A 15,642-nucleotide genomic window follows, 5' to 3' on the forward strand; every position below is an offset into this window, starting at 1 on the left:
TCCTGTCCAGCTGGAAAACCTCAGCAGCTTTACTTGGGCTTGCCTTCCACAGAATAGGGGAACTGGTCTTCCCTGAGGGATGGGAACAATTGTAGGGAGCAGCGTTAGACTTGCAGGTATGAGACCTGACTCTCTTGGCTGTGTCTTTGAACTAATCGCTTTGCTTTGTGGAGCCTCAGTTTCTGCATCTGTAAAATGGGGATCAAGAGTGTGTCCCTGATAGGGTTGTTTTGAAGGTTAAATGACCTACTGGATATGAAAGCACTCGAGATACTGTGAGTCATAAGATAAATATAGAGTAGTATTCTAGCATTTAGTATGAATGAAATTCCTCTTTTGTACCAGGCAACCGGGTGAGTTCCTTTCCCTAGGGAACTCACATGTTTTATCAGAAGAGATAGACCCGTCAATAAACACCTCATGATGGAGGGTGGGGAACGTGATAGCAGAAGCATGTCCCAAATGCTAGAGTAGCAATGTGACGTTTATTGATTTAGTGCATGGTCTTGCCCCTGCTCACCCATTCTGTCCCCAGCAGACAGCTCAATCTCACTGAAACACAAATCTCATTGTTGAATACTCGTCAAAGTCATCCCAAGGCTCGCTGTGCTTTGGGATCAAGTCTAAATTTGTTAACGTGTGTTACTAGATCCTGCACAATTTAGCTCCTCACAGTCTTTCTAGTTGCCTCACTTTTTACACTGTGCTTGATCCATATTGAATTTCTTTCTGTTCCTTGCACACACCCCCCTCCCCCCCCGCCTTTGGCCTTCACACATGCTCTTGACCGTGCCTGGATGCACACCCTGACATCACGCCTCCGGGAAGCCTTCTCAGTAGACTTCTGCTCCTGGGGCTGCTCACACACCCTTGTATCGTGACTGCCTCTCCCCCGCCAGACTGTGGGCACCACGACAGCAAGTTTTGCTGATCTGGTGCCAGCCTTGGGGGTAGGACAGAGCGTGTCTTCTCCTAAGGCCGTGATTCTGGCAGTTTCTACTTAAGCTCTTGGTAGTTTCTGATTGCTCTTCTCTGCAAGGCTTTATCACAAGGGGGAAGGGAAAAGGTGGCTGTGGTAGGAGAGCTTGGGGGTGGGGGCAGGGCTGTCTCTGGCCGCCGAGGACACTGGGGGACTCCTGCCAATGTGCTGATGGTTCGTGAGGCAGGGGACAGGCAGGGCCTGGGGGAGCACAAGGCATGGAGACCAGAGTGAGCAGAAGGCTGCCCCGGCTCAAATATGCAGAAATGACCTAGGGCTGGGGACTCTGTGTCCTTGAGTCAGGACGTTTCCAGCCACCCTGCAAAGTGAGCATGAGATGCCATTCTCAGAAGCAAATAAGCATCAAGGTCTTTTCAGCCTCATTGGGTCATAAATCTCTCTCTCCATCCCCCGGGAGCCTTCCGTGTGCAAGGCTGCGTGCAAGGCACTGGGGGGTCAAGGTGAATGGAGCAGGCCCTGTAAAGGTGACAGGTGCAGAAAGCTGTGATCCAGGCTCTACTGTGCAGAGAGATCAGTGCTGAGGGAGGGGTCATCTCCAGCCTGAGGAACTCCGACATCTGCAGGAGGAGGTGAGATTTGATCTGAACCTGGAAGGGTAGGGGAGATTTGGATAGCTGGGAAGAGAAGGAAGGGCTTTTTGGTGGGAAAGCCCAGGGATCCCCCCAGGAATGGTCGAGGTGTTTAGGCCGGAGTTCCGAGAGCATGAAGCCACGCCTGCAGAGTGTTGGCACCTCGGACATGGAAGACACTGCGAGGCTTTGAGCACGGAAAAGAATTGACCAGGGTTGCACTTTAAGAAGGTGACTGTGGCAGTGGTGTACAGGATGGGTTGGAAGGGAGAGAGATTGAAGATGGAAAACCATTACAGTGAATGACTGAGGAGGAATCAGGAATGAGGAAGGAGAAATCCAGGCACATGGCTGTCAGGGCTTCCTAAGCCAAAGGGAAGCAAAAAGAATGAATGGTGAGACAAGGTGACTTAGAGCTGGGTACCGAGTAGGTGCCCAATAAATACTTTCTGAGAGAATAAATGGGAAGATACTATGAAGGAAGAATAGCCAGCGACAGTCCAAGGGGTCTGTGGTTGGGAGCCTTGGAACCCCAAGGAGAATGGGGAGCCCAGGAAGAGCAGTAGATTGGGGCAGTACTTGGAATGACGTGGAAGTCTGGGCACGTCGGCCCTGGCCCATGGGTGTGGGAGCCTGGGGGCTGTCTCCGTACCTTCTGGGGATGGTGGAGTTAAGGTCTCTCTGCTCTGGGCCTGCCGCCCCTTGTCCTGAATGATTCCAGCCCTTTGGCCACTGTTTCCACCCACCTAGAAATCGTGCCCGAGGAAACCCACCAGCACCACTGTGTCACGTTAACACTAATGTTTACTGAGCACTTTCTGTGTTCTAAGTGCTTCTCCGTCTCATCTGATTTTAAAACTCCCATCTGTGAGATTTACCATGTCAGTTTCTCAGTTGAGGAAACTGAAAATCACACAGCTGTTAAGTGATGGTGCTGGGATTTGAACCCCACGTGGCTGGCTCTGGCACCCTCGTTCTTAACCTCTGTGACACTGCCATCCACTTGCGGATGAGCCAGCTACTTCTCACAGAGGAAGGGAGTCATGTGCAGGCTTAGGGCGCCTCCGGCATGTGCTTGGGGATCGAAGGGCAACTTCCGTGTAACATTCGAGGACTGGAAGGGACTTGGAGCTACCTGGTTCATTTTACAGGAAGAACTGGGGCTCGGAGCATTTGCAAGACTGCTCTGAGGGACGTGGCTGATGGCATTTGCATGACTGCCTATCTCATCATGTGGTGTGTCAGAGTCTGTGGGAGCTGGTTTGTCCTAGACAGGCGGGCACCTCACCCTGTCCTGTCCTGCCCCAGCCAGACTCAAGCTGAAATGACCTTCTTCAGGCTTGGCCTCACTTTCCTTCCTTCTTATCCTTCCCCCAGATTGACAAGTATCTCTATGCCATGCGGCTCTCCGATGAAACTCTAATAGATATCATGACTCGTTTCAAGAAGGAGATGAAGAATGGCCTCTCCCGGGATTTTAATCCAACAGCCACAGTCAAGATGTTGCCAACGTTTGTAAGGTCCATCCCTGATGGTTCAGGTGAGTCTCTCACCCAGAGATTGGGCTCTGAGAGCTGAACTCTCTGTGAAAACATCTTTCCTACTTTCTTTTCATTTGTTCATTTCGTCCCTCCTTCATTCCTTCATTCATTCATCTATCTGTTCTGCCATCCATCCTCCATCCATCCATCCTTTGTCCATCCACCCTCCATCCATCCATCCATCCGTCATATGCGTACTGAACATCTGCCGTGTGCCACGCACTGGAGACGCCATGGTTGGACAAGGCTAATCTGCCCTCATTGGACTGACTGTCTAGTGGCTAATGATAAGGAAGGGTCGTGTGTGTGTGTGTGTGTGTGTGTGTGTGTGTGTGCGCGTTGCTCTAGAACATGAGAGTCTCCAGAACAAATGAAGAGTTCATTTTAGGAAAATGTCTTCATCAGGGGACCAAGACCCCCCTTCAGATAAGTAGCAATCCAGTGGCCAGCTGGGTATTGGACTCAGAGGGGAGATTCACGTTCCCATCTAAAAGAGTTTTATAGATGTTAAATGAAGGTAGCCCCTCAAGCAGACAAACGGCAAGGGGAGGTAGAATTAGAGAAAAAAATTCTCCTGTCCGTGTGCAGCTGTGTAGCTCATGGCCCACAAAGGGGAGTTGGGGGCTCCCCGTGGATCGTCAGTACCCCTTCCCCAGAGGAGGGGGCTTAGCTCCTGCACCCGGCAGAGTGGAGGCTGAGAGGGCACAGCTCGGCTCGCTCGGAGGAGGCCGTTCTGCCCGGCTGACCCGCAGCTAGTTGTTTGCAGGGGCGGTGCTGTGCCGGCCCCGGCTTGGCTCCCTCCCAGGAATCCCGCTCCGAGGGGTGCTCTGTGCTCCGGCCTGGGGTTCACCTGCTGCACGAGAGGGAGGGGGAGAGATTATGGGGAGGTCCGGTTTCTCTAGGTTTCTCCAGGGGTTGTGAGTCTACGCCCTGAGAGCCTAGCCCTCACACCCGCCTGTTGTTTCTTCCCTGCTCTGGAGGCTTCGCTTCAGGCCTTGGTCTGGAGCATCTGGTACGCAGCCTGCAAGATGGGTGTCAGGAAAGCAGCCGTTCCAGTTGATGTTCACAAAGGATGGGCAAGCGCACAGCTTGTTGGAGCGGAGCGGCCGCGGTGGGACGGTCGTGCCGTGTCTGCGGTGCTCTTTAGAAAGTCCCGGATGAGATCTGGATGCTGATGGGGGGCATGTGCTCTGTTGGCTCTGTGGTCACGTACGCATTGGCGTTTATCTCTCTCATGGTTCTCGACTGTCGGAAATCTATTCCACGTCCCTCCTTTTGTTTTCCTTGAGGTCCTGGTTACCAGCAGTTTTAACTTTTTAATAACGGAGCAAAGAAACTCCGGTCACTGGAGTGGTGGGGCTGTGGTGTGCCTGGGTTTTGTCCGATGTCTCTGGCTTTGTGGTTCACTCCTGCTTTTTCCCCAGCTCCAGATGGCACTCACATCTAGGAGCATGGAGCCTTTCCAGGATTAGCAGAGTTCTGTCGGAGAGGCATGGCTGTGCCTGCTTCCAGCTAAGAGAAGGGGAAGGGGGAGGTAGCGTGCGTGTGGGCAGCCCCCGGAGGGCCCCTACTCTGGCTCGGCTTGGGAGAGTGCAGAGGGATACCTGATGCCCGCAGGGCCCCGGTCCTGTGTGACTGGCGCAGGGCTAACAGCCCGAGGACCATATGTCATGCCGGGACCGTGTGTCAGCCAGGGGTGTTCTTTACTCTTTTAGAAACATTTGCAGAGTTGAGGGTCACTAAGTGTGATCCAGCTACATGAGTAATCTAGCCATTTACCCCTATCAGCTGGGGAAAAACACTCTGCAGCCCCTCTCAGACATTCATAACAGATGCCAAGACACTGTAGGCCCTGAGCTGCAGAAATCTGTTGAACCTGGCTTACCTGCCTTTTCCCCTAACCTTTGATCTTTTCTTACACGTTCCATCTATTTTGAGCACTTTTTAGTTTGAATGTCTCTGAAATCAGCAGTGCATTATCTATCACTGCATCTTAAGATTATAATGGGTGGTGTTTGTTCGTTCTTCGTGTTATGTAAAATAACGACGCGTCTGACACTCAGCCCTGTTTTAAGTGTGATGACGTGTGGTAATGCCCGTGCTGGGCGTCCTGGCGTTTCTGGAATGGGAGCCAGCTGCGTGGGCCCCACGCCTCCTTTTGAGCCTCTCTTCTCCAGTGTGGACGGGGCCAAATATTTAGGGCCTCTGAGGAGCACAGAGTGGTGTTGACCGAAGGAGGATGAGGGGTGAAACCAAAGCCCTGCAGTATGAAGACCCCCTTCCTGTGCAGCCTGGGTCTGCCTGTTGGCTCTCAGCGTCCTCCCCTGCCTCACCCGCCTAGCCCTGCCCCTGCCTCCATGCGCCTTCTGGCTTCTGGTGGTGGCGGGCAGTCCTTGGTGCTGCTTGGCCTGCCAGTTGCATGTCTCCAGTCTCTGCCTATGTCATTACAGGGCATTTCCCTCTTATGGGGATCCTAATCAGATTAGGCCCCACACTCAGGGCTCATCTTAACCTGATTACATCTGCAAAGACCTTGTTTCCAAATAAGGTCTTGTTTCCGGGTCCCAAGGGTTAGGACTTCAGTGTATCTTTTTGGGGAGCACCGTGCAACCCGAACACACCCTTATAGCCTTGCTCCCCATAACTGTTCCTAATATTCATGGTTGGGCTCAGTTCATATGCCCTGGGGCCCACACTCCCATTTGGAATGGACCCTACAGCCCCACACAGGCTGATGCCAAGGCCTCGCATACCTGCCCCCAGTCCACTCCCTGCCCCTTTGTGACTGGGTGCCTCCACCCTCACCTCCCCTGCACCCCTTTATCAACCAAGGACCAGGAGGGCCCCTGGAGTAGTCTGAATGCGGGCCTTCTTGATAGTAAACCATGCAGTTCCCTTTTTAAATGTTAATCACTGCTTTAACTGTATAATTAGTCAGCGACAGAATTAGTGGTAATCCCAAACCACTGAGGGATAAATTGGACTCAGCTCGGTGGAGAGATGCCCCCACCTGTTAAGGGTGGTGTGACTTCCAAGTCAAAGGGAGAAACAAACCTTTCTTTTCCTGCTGACCTTGACCGGGGGGGGGACTGGACTCAGAGTTTTGAAACTCTACTGATTTTTTGGAAATGTATCAGCACATTTTTATTATTATTATTCCCCCCTTTGGACATTTTTTATGGGCAGTGGTTTTTCTTTTAATCGCTTTTCAGTAATCTATACGTTAATTTTTTTTTTTTTTTAAACCCTAAAGTGGCTTTTAGCTGCTGCATATCCTTTTTGGAGTAGGAAAGGTATGAATAATAAATAAAAGAAGGAAAATATTGAAGCCTTTTTACTTTGGTGACTTGGCTAAACAGAAAGTCCCTTTTCAGAGCTGCGAATCTCTGGGGATGTCTGGCTTCCCTTAGAACGCCTCGCTGTGTGTCTCATTCACGAAACCTCCCCTTTTTTCTCTTCCTCTCATTTCTCAGTAAGGTTATTGGAAATGCCAATTAGGTGGCAAGGTTTTTGAGGGTAAATTGAGTTGAATATTTCGCTGTTTCTGCCTCGTGGTTCTGAGCATGCGCTTTCCCCAAAGGATAAGTTGGAAAATATTTGATCTGCGGTGTGTTCAGTTAATTTTGGGGGCCCCAAATATACATAGCATTTCTTTAGGTCAAAGGAAAGAAAATACTGTCTTTTCCCATGGCATTTGGGCTGGTCACTTCCCTTTCTCTGTCTTTGTTTCCTTATCTGGGAAGAAGGTTGGATTGTCTCAAAAATTCTCTCCGCCTGTGAAATTTGCATTCTCGGGTTCTGGTTGGGTTTTTGATGAAGGTGTAGAACTGTCGTCAAGTAGCTGGGTTGCAGACCCGGAGGGAGAGCCTTTGTATCTCACGTACGGAATCAACTCGTTGAGCAGGGCAAAAGTAGGCATTTCCTGAAGGCGGGGTTTCTGTTTGCTCTGTATTTCATCCAGTACAGACCAGGACTCGAGAGAGACATCTGTCCCTGTGTTTGTTTTCCATTATTTGCTGCGAATAATGGTGGTCATCGTCAAGTGGAGAGCTGCCAGGGGCCCTTCAGATGCTTTGTGTAATGAGCCTTCTCTGGAAGAGCGGTTCTCCTGGCATCGGTGGAAATGGGAAATGTGGGAAGAAGGTACAAGTAGGAGGCGGCAGGGGCAGGAAGGAAGGTTGAGGCTGAATATTTGACGAGGTAGTTGGAGGGAAGCCCAGTGCTATAAAAAGAGGCTGAACTTGAAATTAAAGGGGAGGGAAAAACAAACCCAAAACACTGGATTAATCTCTGGCTCTGCTGCTTATTATCTGTCCGACCTTGGAGGCGTCACTTAACTTGCCTGTGCCTCCATTTCCTCATCTGTAAAATGGGTTATCAAACCCGGCTTTCCCCGGCTCAGAGGGCTGCAAGAGGATCAAATGAAAGTGCTTTGGAAACCGCAAACCACTGTGAGAATTCCAGTGGGTCCTTGTCCTCCTTAACACTAGTGTCATCTAATTAATTTTCTAAGAATTCTTTGGGAGGACCCTTCCCAGCGGATGCAGCCAGTCAGAGGATCCCCACCCTCAGGCCTAACCATGTAGGTCTAGCCCTGGGAAAAAACGATTCAGAATTTTTCAGAAATCACTGGCATCTCTGTGATGCTATAGGGGGAGGAGGCCGAAGAAAGGGGAAAGCAAAGGCAGGCTGTCTCACTCCCACCCTGGTATCCCACAGAATGTGGAGGAGCCCCCAGATGGCAGCAGTGCGGTGATGGGGCACCGTGGCTGTAATCGGGGAACCAACCTGAGATGAAATAGATGCCCTTTGTTATGGAGGGCAAGTAGGTATTTGGGGGATTCATTCCCTAATAAAGAATATCGGACTCAGGAGCCTTCTGGTTGTAGCTGAAAGAAATCGAACTCAAATGTGTATAAGCAAAAAGAGCAAAATTTTAGGTTCATAGAACTGGGAAATCTAGTTGTAAGTTGGCTTCTGTATCCTGGGACTCACCTGTCCCTTATTCTTTCAGTCTGTGTGTTGGCTGCATTCAAAGGCTGCCTCTTCCTTCGGGTGGCAGAGATAGATGGCTCTGGCAGCCAAAGCTGACAGCCGCCTCAGAACCGGTGATCCCAGCGGTGGTCTTGGAGAGGGCTATGATTGGCTGACTTGGGTCATGTGCCCATCCTGAGCCAATCATTATGGCCAGGGTGGGAGACTCTGGATGCTCCTGGATCATGCACCTGGATCACACATTGGTCCCCCTAGAGCTGGAGCAGGGGTTCAGCCTACCCCCAACCTCAGATGAAAAACAGGGAGGATAGTTATCTAAAGAGATGCTAGACAGCCCCCAAAGTTTACCGGAAATCTTGCTGCCCTTACCAGGAGTCATTCCTTGGTATCATTTGCCTTGGCAGAGAATAGGACCAGACACACATGCATTTGACCCAGCCAGTTCTTTTGAACTAGTGGCAAACACTGATTCCCTGCTGTGTACAAGACTTAGCACGGGGGAAGGAAGGAAGCATGTTACATTGCCCTCACCTTCAAGTCGCTTATCATCCAACTGAGGAAGATAGGACACATAACGTAAAAGATAATGAGCATCACAATATTTGCAAGTATGTGAGCGACTAAGAAGAGGGAGGCGTTCTGGCAGTGCCAAGGGCGTGCCCACGAGCAAGTCATTCAGCTGGATTGGTTGAGCTTTGTCCCACGGCTCCCGAGCTGCAAATGTGATTTACAGAAGGAGGTGCCAGCTGCCATTTCTTTGAGCAATCACACACGCACCCTGGAACCAGGGTCACTGCTCAGGGAAGGATCAGGAACTGCACTGGGCTTGACAATGACCCCTTGTAAACTGCCCTCTGGGAAAGGCCCTCCTCAAATCGGTCAACTCCCACCTGCAGCTGTGGGGGGTGTCCAGTGTTTAGTGTTGTCTTGACATCTCAAGGTCACCTTTTCTGGTTGCCATCTCTGACTCAAACTTCTTCTTGGGACCCTGTTGACCCGTACTTGTTGAACAAAGGAGCAGGGGAGAGCTGGAGTGGGCGGACCACAGCAGGCAACTGGGGTGGAGCAGGGGGCTTTGCGGAGTTGCAGAAGTGGGGCCCAGCCCCGTGTACCCTAAGGCCAGATTCTTCCGGTTATCGGCAGCTGAGGTCATTTTCACTTATCCTGCTTGAAAAACTTCAGGCCTGGGTCCTGCCGAGGTGCTGCCTGAAACCTGACTCGGTCCTGCAGCAGGGGCTGAAAGCTCTCACCTGATCTGTGTCGGCACCGCTAACCGGCAGCTCCCGCGCAGACACCTGGAACCTGAGCACAAGAAGCTGCTTTCACTTAAGACCTTTGATTCAACTGAAAAGGAGACTTTTGACCACGCTAGCAACTGAAGAACGGGTCATGCTATTTTTTTTTTAAGTTATGATGTAAAGTCGGTGTAAAACAGGAAAGAAAGAAATACATGTTTATTCAAACATGAAAGCAGTAAAAAAATTAAGTTAAAACGTTGAAACAAAGCAAAAGGCACCCATAATTTCACACTAGCACGATGTTTGCCTTTGTGCCCGTTCATCTGCACAAGTGGCGTAGAATTGTTTACCGTACTGAGTGTGCATCGTCTTCACTGGAGAACAGGGAGGAACAAAACCAAAAGCCGCAAGGAGTCGTGGATGTTGAGGAACCCCAGAAAGAAAGGCGGCCATTCTGGTGGTGCTAAAGTCTCACTCCACTGCCGCCTTGGGGATCTGTGTCCACGAGGTCTGTCCGGCAGGCAGACGGAGCCAGTCGTGGTGACTTTGAGCTTTGGATCCACGTTCTGGCTCTGCCACGTAGTTTGTGTGCCTGGGCTAGTCACCTAACCCCTCCCGGCCTTTACTTGCTCACCTGCAAAATGGAGATCACAGTAGTACCTAACTGCACAGGGTTGAGGGAGTTAAAAATAAAATGATGCGTATGAAGGACATAGCAACTGGAGTGCACAGAGGCTTAGTGAATGTCAGTTGATGGTAAAATAAAGTGCTTTTGATATTCTAGTAATTCGTCCTCCTGAGAGGAGCCACCTCATACCGAATTCAGTTATTTAACTAGGTAAGCACCATGGGGATTAAGGTTCTGATGGGAACCCCTAAGAAAACTCTAAACTGGGTGCCTGGCTGGCTCAGTCAGTAGAGCACGCGACTGTTGATCTCGGGGTTGTGAGTTCGAGCCCGATGCTGGGTGTAGAGATTACTTAAAAATAGAATCTTAAAAAAAAAAAAAAAACAAACTCAAACCAAAAAACCTTCTAAACGGATTCGAACAACCCACAAAGTCTGGGTCAGAATTTCCTAGCAATCTGTGACATCTGCTTCCTGGCGTTCTCCCTTGGTCTGTTTCCTTTGGACCATAGAAACAATTTAAAACCAGTGGCATCATGTGGTATATTCATACAATGGAATATAATTCAGTCATAGAAATGGACTAGCTACTGATACATGCCACAACATAGACGAACCTTGAAAACATCAGAAACATCAGCTATAGTAGGTGAAAGAAGCCATCCACAATAGACCACCTCTTGTATGAGTCCATTGGTATGAAATGTCCAGAGTAGGGACATCTAGAGAGACAGACAGTAGATTTGTGGTCATTGGTGCATAAGAGGGGTTGCCAGGAAGTAGGGAGTGATGACACCTCGTGGGTACGGAGTTTCTTTCTGGGATGCTGAAAATGTTCTAAAAGTAGGTAGTGATGGTTGTGCAACTCTGTAAATACACTGAAGGACCACTGAATTCTACACTTTAAAATGGATGAATTGTAACAAACTGGAATTAAAATAAGAACCTTAAAAAAATAAAATGGATGAGTTGTATGATACAGGGATAATTTCTCAATAAATTTCTCAACCGACCAGCACTATGACTGTTTTGTGCTTAATGACCAATAAGCAGGGCTACCTTGAGTGAGTGAGTGATTGGGTCACCAGCCCCTGTGATCAAGCAGCCATAGAGCATTTGTTGAGCTCTCCGGGGTGCCATGGGTAAGATGCACACAAGCCCAGGGTGTGGTTTTTTCCCTTAAGGAACTTGAGAGAGAGGTTAAGAGTGGGGAAAATTCACTCTGAGAATTCTTTGGTTTGTTCATTGATTCCTTTACCACCTCATGAGTTCAAGTATTTGTTGAGCTCTTACTGTATATCAAACACCATTCTAAGTTCCAGAAATAGAGCAGTGTGTCAGAGCTGACCAGTCAGTGGAATCAAATACAAAGATGTGTTTGCTTTATAAAAGAGAAGCTTTTTTTTTCTTCCTAACCATTATCTTAAAAAATAAGAAGAAGAAAGCTCAAGAGACCCAAAATAGCCAAAGCAATCTTGAAAAAGAAGAACAAAGTTGGAGGACTTTCACTTCCTTGTTTCAAATTTTACTACAAAGCGACAATCAAGATGCTGTGGTACTGGTGTAAGGATGATAGATCAGTGGATCAGAATTGAGAGTTCAGGATATCAATTATATATCAAAATTGGGGTGGGGGGAAGAATTGAGAGTTCAGAAACCCATACATGTATGGTCGCTTGAGTTTTGACAAAGGTGCCAAGACTGTTCAATGAAGGAAAGAACAGTCTTTTCAGCAAATGTTGCTGGGATAAGTGGATATCCACATGTAAAAGAACTAGGTTGGACCCCTGCCTCACACCATAAAGAAAAATCAACTCAGAATGGATCAAATTCCGACATGTAAGAGCTAAAAGTATAAAACTCTTGGCAAGAAACATAGGTGTGAATCTCTGTGACCCTGGTTTTGGCAATGGCTTCTAAGATATGACCCCAAAGGCACAAACAACAAAGGAAAACAACAGATACAGTGTACTTCGTCAAAATGGAAAACTCGTATGCTTCAAAAGTCACCATCAAGAAAGTGAAAAGACAGTCCACAGAATGAGAGACCATATTTACGAGTCATATATCTGATAGGGACTTAGGTCTAGAATGTGAAAGAACTCTTACAACTCAACACTCCAACGACAACCCCATTTTTAAAACAAGCCAGGGAATCTGAATAGACGTTTCTCCAAAGAAGGCAAAACATGGCCAAGAAGCTCGTGAAGAGGTGCTCATTGTCATTAGCCAGAGAAATGCAAACCAAAATAAAATAAGAGGATGATAAGAATTGAGGATGTGGAGAAATTGGAACCTTTATGATTCACAGGTGGGATGGATAATGGGGCAACTCCTCCAGACACCAGTGGCAGTTCCTCAGGAAGTTCAACGTGAGTTACCACTCGACAGCCGTTCTACTTCTAGGTATATACCCAAAGGAAATAAAAACAGGGCCGCACAAGAAGTTGTGCGGAAGTATCCATAGCAGTGTTATTCATGACCGCCAGAGGTAGAAATGACCCAGATATTCCGTCCACAGACAAATGGGTAAATGAAATGAGGTACCGCCATACCATGGCCTGTTATTTGGCCATACGGAAATGAAGTGCCCGCCCCTGCTACGCCAAGATGCTGGTCACAGGCGGCCACGTGCTGTGTGATGGCCTTCGTACGAACTGTCCAGAATGCACAACGGCTGTGGGGACAGAGAGTAGGTTAATGGTTGCTTAGGGCAGTGGGGGAAGAGGGTGCTTGCCTGCTTGAGAGGGAGATAGTTAAAGAGTACAGGATTTCTTTTTTGAGGTGATGAAAGCGCTCTCAAACTGGTTCGTGGCAATGGTGGCGTCACTGAATTTATGAAAAACCGTGGAATTGCACACTTTAAATGGGTGACTTGTGTGGTGATTTATATCTCAATGATGCCATTACTGAAAAATAGAATATTAAAGATGCTTCCGTAGGAAAATGAGATCCCAGACAGACTGGTATTTATGCTGCTGTAGTACTGATGACTTTGGGGACTCCTGGGGCTCAGGATGGCAGTGGTGGCTGTCACCCCTGGCCTGATTGATACCCGTTGGGGCAGTTGGGGATGTCACATCAGTAGTAAAATTCACAGATTTTCACTGTGTTTTTGGAAGCATGTGTGAGAATTACTAATGAGAAATAGGGTAAAGAATGTTAGGTGGTGGCTTGATGGTTTGGGACCCTTCCCATGGCCTCCTCCCCTGCTGCTGTCTGGTGGCCCCGGGCGTACGGTGCCATCATCTGTGTCCCACTGAGCCCCACCTCAGTCAGTGCACACACTGGGCCTGAGGGATGCAACCATATCAAGCCAGTTCCTGCTACGGGACTAAGTGGGACTCCTGCTAAAAGCCTTCCCTGGGTAGAAACGACACAGGTACCCCCCGGCAGGTGGGTGGATGGATAGGCCGGCTGGTAACTGCATGCAATGGGTTATATCAGGCAGCCGCAGAAAGCGGTGAAACTCTGACACACGCTACAACATGAACTTTGAGACATGCAGAGTGAAAGAAGCCAGACACAAAAGGCCAAGTATTGTGATTCCACTTCTGTCAACTGTCCAGACGAGGCGAATCTGTGGTGACAGCAAGGCTAGACGTGGTGACCCAGGGACTAGGGGAAGAAGAGTGGGGAGTGGTTCTAGAGTTTCATCACCCTGTCAGGGCTGAGGGAGAGTCTTGGTGGTGGTGATGCTTGCACAACATTGTACTTAACAATTTTCTGTTATGTAGATTTTACCACAATTTAACCCTCCCCCACCCCGGGGAGTAAGTGGAGGTGTGGCAGGAACTCAAGGCATGGGATGAACCTCACATATGGGGTGTTCTCGGAGTTGAAATGCTGTTTGTATTTTATGGATAACAGTGCTGTCTGGGGGAAAGGGTAGGAATTAGAAAAAGCTTGGGGTGGGGGGGCTCTGTATGGCACCCGCGTTCCCCTGCTTGGAGCTGGCCAGCCACACACCGGGCTGGGTTGGGTCCATTTTCCAGACAGGGCAGTGGTTGGGTGAGGTTTGCACGGGAGAGGCAGGCCAGCCGGATGCTGTCAAGAGGCAGGCAAAGCATGGGGTCTTCCCATCACATGTGACCCTGATGTGATACCTGTTGTCTCCTAAACAGAAAAGGGAGATTTCATTGCCCTGGATCTTGGCGGGTCTTCCTTTCGAATTCTGAGGGTACAAGTGAATCATGACCAAAACCAGAATGTTCACATGGAGTCCGAGATTTACGACACCCCGGAGAACATCGTGCACGGCAGTGGAAGCCAGGTGGGTCCCCCCGCTCCCTTCTGATCAGCCCCAGCGGGCTCATACCTCTGGGAACCAGCCCCCCAAGCTCTGGTGTCTGAGCCCCTGGAAGGAGTCCCTCATAGGTCACGTGGAGAGGGGCTGCTGGGTGGAAGGGTGTGTGACCATCTAAAGAGAGCCCACCGTCTGGGAAAATTGGTGCATGGGAGGGGGGCCGCTGGGACTTGCACAGGCTGGAGGGTATGAGGAGGGGGCCCGGCAGCTCTGTGGGTAAATGTATTCATTTCCTAAGGATCCTGGGGTTGGCTCCTCAGTGCAGGTTTCCCAGAGCCCTTGGGTGAAAACAGCCCTTCTTCCAAGTCATTGGCCTCCCCCCCAGCTCACCTGGAGCCCACGCCTCACAGGGTCTGGCGGTCACCTTGTAGGGCATCAGGAATTTGAGCTCATGGCCCAAGCGCTAGTGAAGGGCTCCTGGCTACTGAATTAATAGCCTCCTGAGAGTCCTTGGTACAGAAGGGCACCATCCCCTTCCCTCACATCTGATACCTGAGGCCCATCCCCATGATGGGGCACCCCCCGGAAGGGCTGTCTTCCTTAGCTGGCCAAGGGGCTGTGGGCAGGATCGGAAGGGCCCGTTGCCCTTGCCCCGTCCCTCTAGCTGTGGTGCGTGGTGGGGGCCCTCGCTCACTGAGGACCCTGTGATCGCGGTTCCGGTCATTCGGTGTCCCGTCAGCCTGCAGTGTATGGGAGCTGCTCCTCCCGCTGTCAGAGATGCTCTGGCTCCTGTAGTCTTTAGCTCGCCTCCCGAGTCATGGTTGCTGCCCAGGATATGTATTCCGAGCTTGCCAAATACTTGCTTTAGGAAGGGTGTGTTCACGTCAAGGTTCATGACTAAGTTCACCAGAAAACTCATTTGTCCTGACCTGGACTTTGAGATGAGACCCAGGAGCCTTCTCTTGACTCTACTTTGTTTCTAAATTAATGTGGGTGGGGCCTGGGGCCGGCAGTTAATGTGGGTGGGGCCTGGGGCCAGCAGTTAACGTGGGTGGGGCCTGGGGCCAGCGCTCCACCGGTTTTGTTTTGGTTTTTTTTGGTCTGAGAGAAAAGGGCTAATCCCAGCCTTTCATCTGCTCCTGGGGGCTTGGGTTCAGAGCTTTTCCGACTGTGTCACGGGGAGCATTGAAGAAGGCACTGTCTCCAGAACGGATGAGTGTATCACTCATTGGATGGCCCTGCCTGGAGACACTCCTGCTTTCCCCTCCTGCCGGGCTGCAGAAACCGGCCCATGCTTGTGCATGCAGGCTGCTAGCTTCGAGGTCTCCGAATCCCGCCCAGTGGTTGCTGCATTATCCTTCCTGCAAGTAGCCAGCAGCCTCGAGTTGGCGTCCTGCTCTTTCCATCTGGCAGCAAGTGCTGACCC

The 15,642-nt window shown here is 50.0% G+C and overlaps 1 protein-coding gene across 1 annotated transcript in view; it reads left to right on the top strand.

The window, feature by feature from the left end:
• HK1 (hexokinase 1) overlaps positions 1–15,642 on the top strand; it is a 63,173-nt gene that overhangs the window by 15,380 nt on the left and 32,151 nt on the right. Inside the window, exons 2-3 of the mRNA XM_032423609.1 lie at positions 2,947–3,109; positions 14,095–14,243. Of these exons, the coding sequence (XP_032279500.1) occupies positions 2,947–3,109; positions 14,095–14,243 (312 nt within the window). The remainder of the gene's footprint in view (positions 1–2,946; positions 3,110–14,094; positions 14,244–15,642) is intronic.

Source organism: Phoca vitulina, unplaced genomic scaffold (assembly GCF_004348235.1).
Source record: "Phoca vitulina isolate PV1807 unplaced genomic scaffold, GSC_HSeal_1.0 scaffold29, whole genome shotgun sequence".
In the NCBI taxonomy this organism is placed as follows: Eukaryota; Metazoa; Chordata; class Mammalia; order Carnivora; family Phocidae; genus Phoca; species Phoca vitulina.